The 14,696-nt window shown below is 43.3% G+C and overlaps 1 protein-coding gene across 1 annotated transcript in view; it reads left to right on the top strand.

The window, feature by feature from the left end:
- The window catches only part of LOC132382741 (guanylyl cyclase C-like), a 74,743-nt gene extending 60,753 nt beyond the window's left edge, over positions 1 to 13,990 (top strand). The window contains exons 22-27 of the mRNA XM_059953191.1: positions 2,482 to 2,674; positions 3,324 to 3,498; positions 5,699 to 5,797; positions 6,735 to 6,829; positions 8,391 to 8,467; positions 10,938 to 13,990. Of these exons, the coding sequence (XP_059809174.1) occupies positions 2,482 to 2,674; positions 3,324 to 3,498; positions 5,699 to 5,797; positions 6,735 to 6,829; positions 8,391 to 8,467; positions 10,938 to 11,088 (790 nt within the window). The 3' untranslated portion in view covers positions 11,089 to 13,990. The remainder of the gene's footprint in view (positions 1 to 2,481; positions 2,675 to 3,323; positions 3,499 to 5,698; positions 5,798 to 6,734; positions 6,830 to 8,390; positions 8,468 to 10,937) is intronic.
- Positions 13,991 to 14,696: the final 706 nt, after the last annotated feature.

Raw genomic sequence — 14,696 nt, 5'->3', positions numbered from 1 at the left:
CCACCCGACCTTCCTATGCTACTGTGCTGCCCTTATGTAGTATAAACTGGCTGGGCCTTGTGATCCTTTCCAGCGCTGTGCACACAATGTGATTCTCCATACTAATGCCATCTTTTTTCTTTTGAGAATTATTATCGAATATTTTAGGCAGTGTTTTCCATATTTCTACAACTTGCTGCAGTAAACCTAGTGAAGTTAGTCATCAGTTCAATTGTCAGTCCATGTGGCTCTAGAAATAGTTTAAGATCTTGAGGGTATTTGACAGGGTGAATGTTCAGATATTTCCATTGGTGGAATAAGGGACTGGTCATTTATTGCTGAGGTGCGTGGAAACTTCTCAAATGTCCAGGAAATCTCTCAAGTATTATTTAAGGTGCAGAAAGATAAAGATTTGAAGTACTAAGGAATTAAGGATTATTTAGAAGTGGTGTAGAGGAGTTGAGGCCAGCGTAGGTCAGCAGTTCATTTTTTCAGTTTAGAAACAGAGAAAATAGGTGTAGGAGTAGGCCATTCGGCCCTTCAAGCCTGCACCGCCATTCAGTATGATCATGGCTGATCATCCAACTCAGAACCCTGTACCTGCTTTCTCTCCATACCCTCTGATCCCTTTAGCCACAAGGGCCAGATCTAACTTCCTCTTAAATATAGCCAATGAACCGGTCTCAACTGTTTCCTGTGGCAGAGAATTCCACAGATTCACCACTCTGTGTGAAGTTTGGCAACTTTTCATCAGGATAGTGTGTACTATATAATGTGAGATGGGCAGACCAGGTAAAGTCAACAGTTTATCTCTTTTCAGGAGCCCTATTGAATCAATGGGATCTCAATAACAATTCAATTATATGGTGTTCACTTTTACCTGCTTTTTTTTCCAGATTAGTTACACTCACATCAAGATCTTAAACTTCCCTTGTGGGACACAAATCTTTTCCGATTTGGCAGCCAGTTACTGGAAACCTTGTCCTTGTAGACTCACGCTGACAACTGGGAATTGAATTGGACTCAGTTGATTCCTGTTTGGCCTGAGCAAGGGGTTTTGATAGTTTGGTTGATGCAGGATGCTGGTTAGAGTGTAAGTGGGGATCGAACTTGGGTTGATCAAGTAATGGTAGCACAGTGGCATAATGGTTAGCATAACAATGCCAGTGATGCCAGTGATCCACGTTCTGTTCTACTGCTATCTGTAGGGAGTTTGTACGCTCTCCCCATGTCCATGTGGGTTTCCTCCAGGTGCTCCAGTTTCCTCCCACAGTCCAAAGATATATGGGTTAGTAGGTTAATTGGCCACATGAGTGGCATGGACTCATTAGGGCAGAAGGACCTGTTACCATGATGTCTCTCTGAAAATATTCCTACCTAATTTCCAAAGGTTCTGCATTTTCAGCAAGGTAGAATATCACGATGCACCAATTGTGGGATATTGAAAGGTAGCACTTGAAGAGCAATATTCTTGAGGCTAGCCGATGTAGCCCCAGCCCTTCTGTGAATCAGGAATACAGCAAACCCAATTCCCCATGAAACCCCAAAATGGTTGTGGTCCAGAGACTGCAGCAACTTCCGTCACGATGTGAGGATCCCTATCTTCAGATTCAGTTACACTGTTAAAAAGTGCATTGATTCCTCAGGGTGTTCAAAGTTCAAAGTACATTTATGATCTAAGTATGTATACTATATACAACCTTGAGGTTCGTCTCCTTACAAAACAAAGAAACCCAATAGAACCCATTAAAAAATTAGACCAACAAACATCCAATGTGCAGAAAAAAACCCGAACTGTGTAAACAATAAAAGTAAGCAAAGGGCATTTAGAACTGAAGTTCACAAAAGTGAGTCCACAGCCACAAAGCCAGTCATCACTGTGGCCAATCCAGGAGCCCCTTAGTTGCAGGCCACACCCTCAGTTCAGTGCAGAGACGAGTAAACCTTGCGAAGCAACGAGTTGAACATTGGCCTGTTCCTCACCTCTGCCCTGACACCCCGACCTTTTCAATCTAACTTGGCGCTTAAATCGGTCCAACCTCAGATCGCTTCTGGCTCTCAGGCCTTGACTCCGACGCGCTTCGCCTCAGTTCCGCCACATCAAATTGCCTCCAAGTCTGTTCCAAGCAAAAGCCTACCTTCTCCTTTCTCGGACTCAGGTCCCTCTGCCTCAGTTTGGCTCATACTACCACCCCCCCCCCCCCCAACAAATGAATTGCTCCTTCGTGACTTCAGTTCATATAGTAAAAATGCCACATCGTACAGGCAGTTTAAAAGCTCAATTCTAAATCTGGAGTTACAGGCTATTGTTTGTGGTGATCGTATCAGCAAAAAAAAGCAAGTTGTCACTGTGCTTCACCAGCACTGTCTTAAACCGGAAAAAAAATGATCCTACAAAAAGCCAGGGTTTGTTCTACTACATTAATGGTGCAAGTTGGTGTCTTAATTATACTTTTTTAAACCCGAAGGAGAGATCATACCTTCTTTTTCTTTCTATTCCAGGCCTGTCGTGATACAACTAAAGACGACTGGCCGGGTAGAGCCTGAGCTTTTTGAAGAAGTGACCATCTACTTCAGTGACATTGTGGGGTTCACCACCATCTGTAAATTCAGCACCCCCATGGAAGTGGTCGACATGTTAAATGATATGTACAAGAATTTTGACCAAATCCTTGACAATCACGATGTTTATAAGGTGAGACGAGTTAACTGTGATCAGACTCAGAAAGTTCTGCCTCTGGTGGAGGTGAGTGGTCGTCACTGCGGTCACACCAGATAATGCACTACTCAAGTTCGCTATTTCACACCTGGACAATCCCCTGTGAACAACTCTGAAAAGAGCTTGTAAGAGATAGCTGTGCAACATTTTATTTATCTATTTAGCATGGAATAGGCCCTTCCTGCCCTTCGAGCTGTGACACCCAGCAATCCTCCTATTTAACCCTAGCCTAATCACAGGACAATTTACAATGACCAATTAACCTACCAATCGGTAGGTGTTTGGTGTGGGAGGAAGCTGGAGCACCTGGAGGAAACCCATGCAGTCATGGGGATAACGTACAAACTCCTTACAGGCAGAGACGGAAATTGAACCTGGGTCGCTGGTACTGTAAAGCGTTGTGCTAACCACTATGCTACTGGCCCCTAGGTGGTGCCTGGAACATTGAACACTGTTCTCATCTCCATTTTACCCTTAGGCTCTGTGCAAGATCTTAGTCCATATTACCAAATTGGGCAATGAAATATCTACTCGCTAATTGATCACTTCAAAGTTCTTGAGGTGCTGCAAGGCACTTTGGGAATGCCAGAGTTTCTTCACTTATCAGTTTTTACACTTGCCTTAGGTGGAGACCATTGGAGACGCCTACATGGTGGCATCAGGCTTACCAGAGCGGAATGGAAATAGGCACGCGGTCGACATCACTCGCATGGCACTGGACATTTTGAACTTCATGGGGTCATTTGAGCTAGCCCACCTTCCGAGCCTTCCTATATGGATTCGGATTGGCATCCACTCAGGTAACTAGGAATGAGTGAACCCTCAAAGTTTCCAAAAAAAAGGAGTTCCTATGGTGTTGTTAAAAATCTTGGAATTCAACGCAGTGAGATGTATACCATTCACTCCTGGATATTTACATTTGAACACGAAAGAAATCATGGTTTTGAAGGGATGCAGACAGGAAATACAAGAATGATACTACAAGTGCAGAAATTCAGTGATATAGTGGGAGCAGAGAGGGTTAACACAAGAATATATTGGCCATCCCTGTGTTACAGCCACTTGGGTTATGAAAATTCACCTCTACAGAATTCACAAATCTTTACCCAAAAGATTAAGAAAAGACCATAAGATGCAGGAGCAGAATTAGGTCATTTGACCAATTGAGTCTGCTCCACCATTCAATTACGGCTGATCCTTTTTACTCTCCTCCTCAACCGCATTTCCTAGCCTTTAATTCCATGTTCAATCAAGAACCTATCAATCTCTGCCTTAAATACACCCAACAACCTGGCCTCCACAGCTGCACATGGCAACAAGTTTCACAAATTCACTACCCTCTGGCTAAATAAATTTTTCCGCATCCCTGTTTTGAATGGACACCCCGTAGCCCAAGGCTGCACCCTCTTGTCCTAGATTCTCCCAGCATACAAAACATCCTTTCCACATCTACTCAGTCTAGGCTTTTCAACATTCAAGAGGTTTCAATGAGATCCCCCCTCATCCTTCCGAATTCCAGCGAGTACAGACCCAGAGCCATCAAACGTTTCTCGTATGGTAACCCTTTCATTCAGATACAGAGTAAAATTCTCTCTCGTGGTACGTGCGTGGGGAAAAAAGAGGTAATACAGTGGATCCTGGCTAATTAGGCTATTAGTAAATTGGGGCAGCTGCTTATTTGAGACAGCATTAAAAAAAAATCAAGAAATTTGCTAGAACTTTCTGTTTATTTTGCACAGTACATTGCTTAATTGGGACAGGAGACTGTTGCTGAGTGGATATTAGACACTACACCGAGCTTAGAGCAAATAGTTTATAAATAGCGCCAGTTGCACCTGTTTATGTTTGAAAAGTAGTGATTTTTGTCACTGATAGTCAGTGAGAGTTAAGCAGAAAGACAATTCAGAACTGTTTTGCTCACTCTGGTTTCAAGCATTCCAGCTTGGAGGTTTCAGAAATGGCTGGAAGTGAGAAAGAAACAATTTCACTGCTTCACCAAGTTAGGAACTATGAAAAATTTGAAGGTATCGACAATCACCTTGAATGTAACAATGAAAATGAAGAGTTGGAGAATAGAGTCGTCAATAGCATTCCATGAAGGCAGTTCATTATCTGCACTCAGTGTCTGTACAGATTTTATTCATTGCGTATTCTGGATGAATTCCTCTATTAGGAACTCATACACAGTTTTATAGTACTGTATAGTATATAGTATTGTATAGTGCTGTAGTACTATTGGTAGTGTTCTAATTTGTTATGTACTTATTTTAAATACATAATTTGTTACTCAGTTTGTCTTTTTTATACCCTTTTAACTATTTCCATGAAATGTTGGCTAATTGGGACAGCCACTTAATTGGGCCAAAATGTACTAGCCCCCGATGTGTCTCGATGAACCAGAATCCATTGTAAATAAACACAAAATGTATTTATTCAGTTCACATTTCAGGATGCATGTGTGGATGATGCAGCTTCACATTACGGAAAATTATTGTGTGGATTGTTTTCTAGGAACAACCCCCTCCCCCCCATCCTGCCGCAACATACGGGTCATCTGTATAGAGGGATTTAAAATTATGAAAAGTTTTATGATTATTTGCACTGACAGGGCAATCAGCTGTGGAGGACTCAGATTTAATATAATTGACAAATGATCTTGTGTAGTGAAGGGGAAAGTATAGCTAGTTCTTAAGTACATCTACAGCTAAAGTAAAACTTGAACTATAAGGGATTCAGGGAATTGAAACCCGAAATTGGATCAACCGAGATGTTATAGTGATTTAGCTTGGGGAGTTCTATTTCCCCTGTTTTTACCTAGAATGAACGGACTGGAAGATTGGCAGAAACATGATTTCCTAAAGGATAAACCCTTGAAACATTTTACAAGGCACTGAGGAAAGAGTGAAATTGTGGGATTTATCAAATAGCTCTTCCAAATAACTGGTGCAAGCTGAATGGGCTCAGACTGTGGTATTGTTGCCATTTCTCCCACTGATGCAGGTCCATGTGCTGCGGGCGTGGTAGGGACCAAGATGCCCCGTTACTGCCTATTTGGGGATGTGGTCAACACAGCCTCGCGTATGGAGTCCACAGGATTACGTAAGATATATATTTTAAATCCTCCTTTCTCTAGCCCAAAACCTCTCTCAACTTGTCTGCACACTGCCAGTTTCCCCCTTGATACCTTCCTGTCTCTCTGTATCTGTCTATATCTCCAGTTTCTTCCTCTGCCTGTCTCTGTGCTGTTTCATTTCTTTGATTGCATCTGTCTCTCCTGCCTCTCTGTCTCTGTCTTGCTGCAACTATCTTCTTCGGATGTCTCTCTGTTTCTTTTGATATCTCTCTTTATGACTCTCTCTGTTTGTCCCTGTTTCTCTTTATCTTCTCCATATCCAAGCCTCAGTTTTGTCTGCCTGATATGTCTGTCTGACCCTCTATATGTTTTAACATTCATCTAGAGTTCCATACAGAGTAATGCTTGCTAAAAGTCATTTCATCAAATGTTTCCAGAGTGATTATTGTGGAAATGAGGTACACAGTACCTTGTACTTCCAGGGGAAGTACCCTGTACACTGGCCCATTGAACTCTCCAAGAACAGACACAACCTAGCCTGATGCAGAGTAGAACTCCTACTACATTGTTCCATCAAATAATTTCAAAGTAGTACAACATTAATTTTTTTTCTCCAAGCGAGTTACCGTGAGTCAACTTTCCGAAGTTCTCTCTGGTCTAGCACTGTGCTATCAATTATTGTCATATGAAAGGTTCAGTAGATGATATATTCTTTCCTTAGTCTGAATTTATTTCCATTGGGACAGTATCTATCATCCAACTTCCTTAGCAACACACGCAACATTCTGGAGGAACTCAGCAGGTTAGGAAGCAACTATGAAAATGAATAAACAGTTGATGTTTGGACCGAGATCCTTTTTAAGGACACTGTGGTAACTAATCTGGGAAAATTCCTTCCTAGTTGTATTTTTAAAAATAAACCCTGTGTTGAATGATATTAAGAAACAAGTATTCTCTTTGCAGCATTGAGAATTCATGTTAATCAGTCAACAATCAATATACTGAAGAGGACATCTTGTAAATTTGAATATGAGATGCGAGGAGAGACGTATCTGAAGGTAATTATTTAGTATGTGCTGTATCTCAAGTACTGAAGTTTGAGTGATCGTGATTCTGGAGCAACGTTGCAGTTGGTTGAATAGTTTCCTATCGGTTCTAAAAATTATCTGTATTCCTGTGAGATTTGTTGGCGGTGAGACTCAGCATTGCAGTAAGGAGGCTTAAAAGTGTTGGTACAATGCCACAGCCATGTTTGAAATCAGACTTAATTGAGAGTGGATCTGCTGCAGACACATTGCTTCGGAATATGGCTTACAAATTATCTGTCTTTTGTCATTGATGGGGGTGAATTTCTGTGTGTATTTGAATTTGAGGGGAGTGCTCTTAATTCTGGGTGGCTGGGTGGAGATACGTCTCTACCAAAGGAGGTGTAAGGCGCTCCTTCCCTTCGCTAGCCTGCAGGTCACCCTTGGGCAAAGTGTAGCACCTGCTTAGCCCCCTGATCAGGGTTATGTGAAGTCATGGGAGCAGGTGGTGAATGGTCGTATGTGCAGCCGGTGCATATCACAAGTCTTGGTTATGCGACCACTGACACCAGGCAGACAATCTATGGAGAGTATTGATAATGGCTGGGGTCACCCATCTTGTGAAGACGCTGCCCAGAAGGTGGCAATGGCAAACCACTTATGTAGAAACATTTCCAAGCACAATCATAATCATAGACCACGATTGCCCACATAGTATGACATGGCACATAGTGATGGTAATGCTCTTAGCTGCTTTCAAATAGTTGAGCCAAAGGCTGAAGTTGAGGTTGAGGGTGAAAAAAGGCCAGTAAGAGTGGTTGGTCCTGCTTCCTGCATTTTTCTTGGTGTCCTGTGATGAATGGGGTGGCAATAGTGGTTAGCACAATGCTTTACAGTACCAATGACCAGGTTCAATTTCTGCCACTGTCTATAAGGAGTTTGTACATTCTCGCCGTGACTGCGTGGGTTTCCTTTGGGTGCTCTGGTTTCCTCCCAGAGTCTAAAGATGTACCGGTTGGTAGGTTAACTGGTGATTGTAATTGTCCTGTGACAATTAGGATTAAATTGGGAGGGTTGCTGGGTGGCGTAACTGGGAGGGCCAGAAGGGCCTATTCTGCACTGTATCTCACTCAACAAATGAATAAGATCATACCCATTGCTAGATCCCCATTGTGGTTCCAGGGGCAAGTCTTCTATCACTGGGAAAGGTTGGCTGTGGAGGGCCCTTGAGGTGTCTTTCCCTTGGATAAGCTGGAGGCCTATCACCACAAGGCCTTTGTTGTTGCCACAGTTGGAGGTCTCCTCTCTTGCAGATTATCACAATGGACCCCTGCATATCACTTTCCCAGACACTTAAAATGCCCTCTCGGAGTCAGCAACTCAGCCCGCTTCTGTTCGTTGCTCAAGTCCCTCGTGTGAGACTCGAAGCCTCGGCCTGCTGAATCAGAAACAAATGGGAAACTGGGAAGGCTGGATGAAAGTGGTGTTGATTTGGAATATTGATCAAAAGGGCTGGGGATTCTCCTCCAGAGCAAGGTAGACTTCTACACCGTGTAGCCTATGTATGAAATAATTGACCTTTTGTCTCTTTCAGGGACGGGGAACTGAGGTTACCTATTGGCTCATGGGAGAAACAGACCGCAATCTGAAGCTGCCAGCACCCCCTTCAGCGTAAGTATTTAGGCTGCATGGACAGTAATGCCGACAGCATTGGTTTGTAGTGGTCTAGCGGCCAACAATGGCTCCTCAAAGTTCAAAGTGGATTTATGATCAAAGTAGGCAACCTTGAGATTTGTCTCCTTGCTGGCAGCCACAAAACAAAGCAATCCAATCAAACCCATTAAGAAGGACTGCCAAACACCCAGAGTGCTGAAAAGAACCCCTAATTGTGCAAACAATAAAATGTAAGCAAATAACATTCAGAACTGAAGTTCATGAAAGTGAGTCCTTAACCACAAAGCCAGGCCTCACTGCCTCAGCTATCCCACCTGAACTCGGAGCTAATTAATCATAAACAAATAAAGGGCGGTATGTGAATTTGGGGTACTGCTGTGTTTTTTACCTGGAGAAAATGGTGGTGTGCTTCTTTAAGCTCCTGGCGTCCTTGTGGTGAAAGTTTGTTAATCGTCAGGTTTAGTCAGTTCAGTCGCATTAAGCTGCATCATGGAAGTCAACCACATCATGGGACAGAATTCTCAAGGAGAACTGACCAAGTGGTATGGTAAATTGCTGCATTTTTACATCAATATAATAGCTTTCATTATAACTTTCCTAGTTCTAAACTACGCACGATGCAGTGCAAATCCAACGCTACATTATTTATTCTAGATAAGACTTTCGAGGAATCCCTGGGGCCTAGAGTCCTGCGGAGATGAGGGGTTGTCCAATGCAGTGAAGATTGACCCACGTATACTGGAGTTTAGAAGAACAGGAAGATCTTCGCTGGGCAGAGCACTCCAAGGTAGTGGAGAGGAAACAGCTATGTGTGGAAATGCAGTAATGATAGAAAATTTAATTGGCAGGATAAACAGGTATTTCTGAAATAGTCAGTGTAATTCCTGTATGATATATGGCCTCCCTGGTGTCAGGATAAAGCAAAGCACTGAGTGGGTGCAGGACATGTTACACGTTGCTTACAGTGAGAGCAGGAGGGCAGGATCTGAGCTATTGTCAGATGTTCAGGAAGTGGCAGGAAACCCACTCCAGTAGCAGAGTAAAATTGTGAAGAAAAAGGCAGACTAATGCTTGGTGAACACCAAGGGAGGGTTTCGGATTCTTGTTGCATTGGAATCACCTCTGGTGCTGGTAGGCCTGTTTGGGTAAGGAAGGGTCTGGGTAAAGGGCAAGGAGGAGTCGTTTGTGAAGGAGAACTTTGATTCTCTTGTTTTTGACCAAGTGAAGAAGGAGCCTTTATACTAAAAGCAAGTCTGCAGGACCAATTTCCTTCTCCTTGGATTTATATGATCCTGTAAGGCAGCAGTTCCCAACATTTTTATGCCATGGAGCCTTACAGAGGGGTTGTGGATCCCAGGTTGAGAACCGCTGCCTAAAGGAAACAGTCACTTTCCCAATGAATAAATACATTGCCTTTTGTGATTCTGAGCTTCACAGGTTGGCTAGATCCTAGTTTCAGTATCAAGCTGTACTGCTAACCAAAATCACTCATAAGCTCTGAGTGTTGTCCTAGCCTAAGGAAGTTAAATTAGACAGTCTGCTGCAAGTCATCAGGTAGGGAGGCCATGAGGTTCTGTATGGTCAAATTTGGCCATGAGGTTCTATATGGTCAAAATTGGCCATGAGGTTCTATATGGTCAAATTTAGCCATGACGTTCAATATGGTCAAATTGTCTCCTAACTTTATTGGGGTACAGGTCTAAGGGCTGCCACTACCCCTGAAAGTCTAACTTGTTTGGATGAAGAAAAGTCTCAAAGAAGATGGCCAGGTATATCAGATGGTGGAAGGAATATCAGGACATGGTGACAGATTGAGCTGGATCTCGGGAGGCCTGTGTGGACTAGCAATGCAGTGTCTCCTGACCACTATGAAACACTTCAACAGTGGCTGCAATAACTCACTACCACCTTCTCAAGGACAAATGAGATGGTGGGAGAAATGCTGGCCTCATGAGTGATTTTCATGAATGAGGAAACAGGTAACATGTTGTCCTTGCTTGTTCCAGAGATGGTGTCCTCCCCTCCCCTCTTCTATTCCTCACTCTGGTCTCCTACTTCTTCTCCCCTGCCTATCACCTCCCCTGGGTCCCCTCCTTCTTCCCTTTCTCCTATAGTCCACGCTCCTCCCCTATGAGATTCCTCCTTCTCTAGCTCTTGACCTCCCCCCCACCAACCTGGCTTCACTTATCACCTTCTTGCTGGCCACCTCGCCCCATCTTTCTATTCTCGCATCTTTCTTCCTTTCCAGTCCTGAAAAAGGGTGACGGCCCAAAACGTCGACTGATACTTAATTTCCTTGGATGCTGCCTGACCCGCTGAGTTCCTCCGGTATTTTGTGCGTGTTGCTCTGGATTTCCAGCATCTGCGGACTTCCTTCTGTTTATGATTTATCGAGTCTGTTGCAACGTAGGTAGACTTGTGGCGACCGGACGATTGAGGAATCACTTATTTGCTTTCAATTCCACAGGGAGAACTTGCAGAGACTTCAGGCTGACTTTGCTGAGATGATTATCGAGTCTCTGGAGAAGCGGAGAGCGTCCGAGTACAAGACAGTAACTAAAGAGGAACTTGAATACCTGCAGCTTGGCTCTACGGAGTTACTCAGCACTTACTTGTAGCTGTGAGGAACAGGATAACTGTTTTCTGGAGATGCCTGGGACCTCTTGCATGCACCATTCTTCAAACGTTCACTTTTGATTTTAAAAGGATATGATGTGTGAAACTATTGCTGCTGAATATTTGTGCCTTTCCAGGTCAATGCTGGGGCACAGAACATCTTTCCTAGCTTCAGTATCAGGTTCCTTTAGGTGCGGTGTAGCAGGGGCGGCCTACAGAGTGACCTCACTTTGTGCTCAGCTTTATTAAGGAGCTGTAGGTGAGGTGTTGCTCCATGCAGGCATGGTGTGAATTTCTCAAGTGTCCGCTGAAATCCTCTCAACACTGAGTCATTGTCTGAAGCAAAAGTTCCAGACTGACCTTGTACACAATACCGAGGAAGACTTTCAGAAGTTAAAGCCCAGATCTGATTACTCAGACGGAAGGACCCCGTGCTGTGAAGGGGTTCTCCCATTATCCTGGCCAATAATCTCACCCTGGCCTATGTCAGCAACTGAATAACCAACGTATTAATGGGATGTTTGTCGGCGTAACAGGTCACCTCAGTTTGCCCATAAAACAGTGACTGTACGTCAAAGTTATTTAGTTGTCCACAAAACATTTTTGAACATCATGAATGTGGAAAAGCCTTCACATAAGTACAACCATTTTAGTTTTTTCAATTTTTCTTTGCAGCACAGGTAGCGTAGTAGATAGCACAACGCTTTACAGTACGGATGACCCAGGTTCAATTCCCGCCACTGCCTGTAAGGAGTTTGGATGTTCACCCCATGACTGCGTAGGTTTCCTCCGGGTGCTCTGGTTTCATCCCATAATCCAAAGATGTACTGGTCGGTAGGTTAATCGATCATTGTAAATCAGGCAAGTGGTAACTAGGCAGGGTGCTAGTGGTGCTGGTATAAATAACTAAAAGCAAATAGGAACAGCTTTAGTTAGAAGCAATGTGTTGTACGTATTAACTTTAGATTCTTGATTGGTCAGGGCATGAAAGGATATGGGGAGCAGGCAGGGAATTAAGGCCGAGAGGAAAAATGGATCAGCTGTGGTGAAATCGCCCGAGCAGACTCGATGGGCCAAATGGCCTAATTCTGCTCCTATGTCTTATTGTCTTATACTGCACCATCAGCTACTTCTACGGCAGGTATAATATATAAAGCTTTCTCTACACTGTCTCATCCATGGTCTTCAGGTCAGGTATTTAGAGGCAATGCAGTACTTGATGCTGTTACATCAACCATCTCCTATTCAGCTACAGCAGAGGCATTTTACAGCCTTCTGTACATTACCCCTTATACCACCTCTGAGCATAATAGAGGCTCAAGGCTCATTCTACATTGCCTGATAAGGTGCCTTCAGTTCAGGTGTATCAAAATAGTTGTCCAAAAGTAAATCTCCTTAAACCCTCCTGGGTACATGCCCCATTCTCAGAAAAAGTCTCCTGAAGTATCTCTCAGTGCAATATTCTGTTTTCCACCACTGTATCTTTTGCCCAGAATATGCAACACCAGTCCAACTGCTCCATTACTCCAAATTATTTGTGCTTTGGACTTGGTTGGTTTGCTGTGTTGGATCTGTGCCTCATTTGAATTAGGAACACAGAGAAACTGCTTGTCCCCTTGTGTTCTGACATTCAACAAGCTCACAGCTGATCCAATTGAAACCTTATCATCTACCTGTGGTAGCTTTTCTCCCAGTGTCACCTGTCTGATGTAGTCCTGTGACTCTCATTTCACCAAGACAGTTCAGAGAGGGGGAGATGGTTGATGGAGGGAAATTTGCCCCTAGGGTAAATCTACCTCCTCCCCCACCATTCTGACTCACTGATTGGCCTAGCAAAGCTGTGTGAGTTTTTTTGTAAGCAAATTCATATGGAAAGGCACTTAATTTCATTTCTTGATATTAAATAATATGAATATTTCTATTACTGATTCAGAGTAGTATTTAAGAATTGGAGTGTAGAATAGGCAGATGGAGACTTCAGCTGACAAGAGATTCATAAGAGGAGATTTTTCCTTTCTAACACCATACTTTTTAATATTCATTTTCTAGACATATGGGCACCACAAACAGGATCAGCACGTACTGCCCGTTTTTATTTATTCTTGAAGAAGTGGTGGTGACTCACCTTGAATGGATGAAATCCCACAGGGAGGTTGGATAGGGAGTACCGGGATTTAGACTCCTCAGCAATGAAGGAATGGCGATAGATTTCCAAGTCAGGATGATGTGTGACTTGGAGGATGACAAAATAGTGATGGTGTTCCTTTATACCTGCTGGGCTTGTCTCTCTTGGTGGCAGAAGTCACAGCTTTGGGCAGTACCACTGGCAAGGTCCAACTGCAGTGCAAATTTTAGTCAGCTCACACTGTGGCCACTGTGAACTGATAGTGGAAGGAATGAGTGTTTACGGGAAGGGGTGGGGTGCCAATCAAGTGGACTGCTTTGTCCATGGGTGGTGTTTAGGTACTTGAGAGTTGGTGTTGGGGCATTCATCCAGGCATGTGGAAACTATTCCATCACATCCCTGACGTGCCTTGTAGATGGTGGAAAGGCCTTGGGCTGTCAGAAGGTGAGCCATTCTCCTTTGAGATCCTGAGATCATTACCTGAATGTTTCAACTGACTATTCAAACAAGGTGAAGCTGTGCCAATTTTTGGGGAGTTTACTTGTGACTGATAAAGAACCAGCTAACTGAAATAGGCAGTTCTACATGTGAATAAGATTGGGAAAAAGATGTAGAGGAGTGGGTTAAGGAGAGATTGCCAAGAGTTTGAAAAGGCTGGTTCTCCCTCGAACATCCACAGACTCAAACCCCATGGGAGTGTTGTGATGAACCCAAAGTATTATGGGAAAGGTAGTTGTAATCATTGTCAATGGATTTTCTATGTGTATGCTTAATTCTTATGAAAGTCAATAAATACAGTTACTTTAAAGGAGTAACTTGTAAACGGCGCCAAGGACTTGTTATTGTTTCTTTAACAGAGTAAAATACAATATCCAAGATGTTTCACAGGCAGGATATATATATATATAAAAACACAAGGAGATATGGAGTAGGTGAGCAAAATGTTGGTTAGAATCATGGTAATACAGCACGGAAACAGGCTGTTCAGCTCAACTGCTCCATACTGACCAAGATTCTGATCTAAGCCAGTCTCTTTGCCTGCACTTGGCCCATATCCCTCCAAACCAGGGGTTCCCAAACTTCTTATGTCATGGACCAATACCATCAGCCACTGGCCTGTGGACCCCAGGTTGGGAACCACAGTTAAAACCTTGTAGCTGTCCGAGTACCTTTTAAATGTCTACCTGCCTCAACCACTTCCTCTTGCAGCTCATTCCATATACTAGACAATTTTGGGATGAAAAGTTGTCTCACAAATTCCTATTATATCTCTCCCCTCTCACCTTCAAGTCATTTTTTACTGTCATTTTGACCAGAACTGCTGGTACAGTACACAGTAAAAATGAGACAATGTTTTTCAGGACCATGGTGCTACATGAAACAATAGAAAAACTACACTGAAACTATATAAAACAACACAAAAACTACACTAGACTACAGACCCACACGGGACTGCATAATGTGTGCCCCCTATTTCCTAATTTT

This window comes from Hypanus sabinus, chromosome 29, assembly GCF_030144855.1.
Source record: "Hypanus sabinus isolate sHypSab1 chromosome 29, sHypSab1.hap1, whole genome shotgun sequence".
Classification (NCBI taxonomy): domain Eukaryota; kingdom Metazoa; phylum Chordata; class Chondrichthyes; order Myliobatiformes; family Dasyatidae; genus Hypanus; species Hypanus sabinus.
Note: the sequence above shows the minus strand (reverse complement) of the source record. Positions and strands in the feature narration are given on the sequence as shown.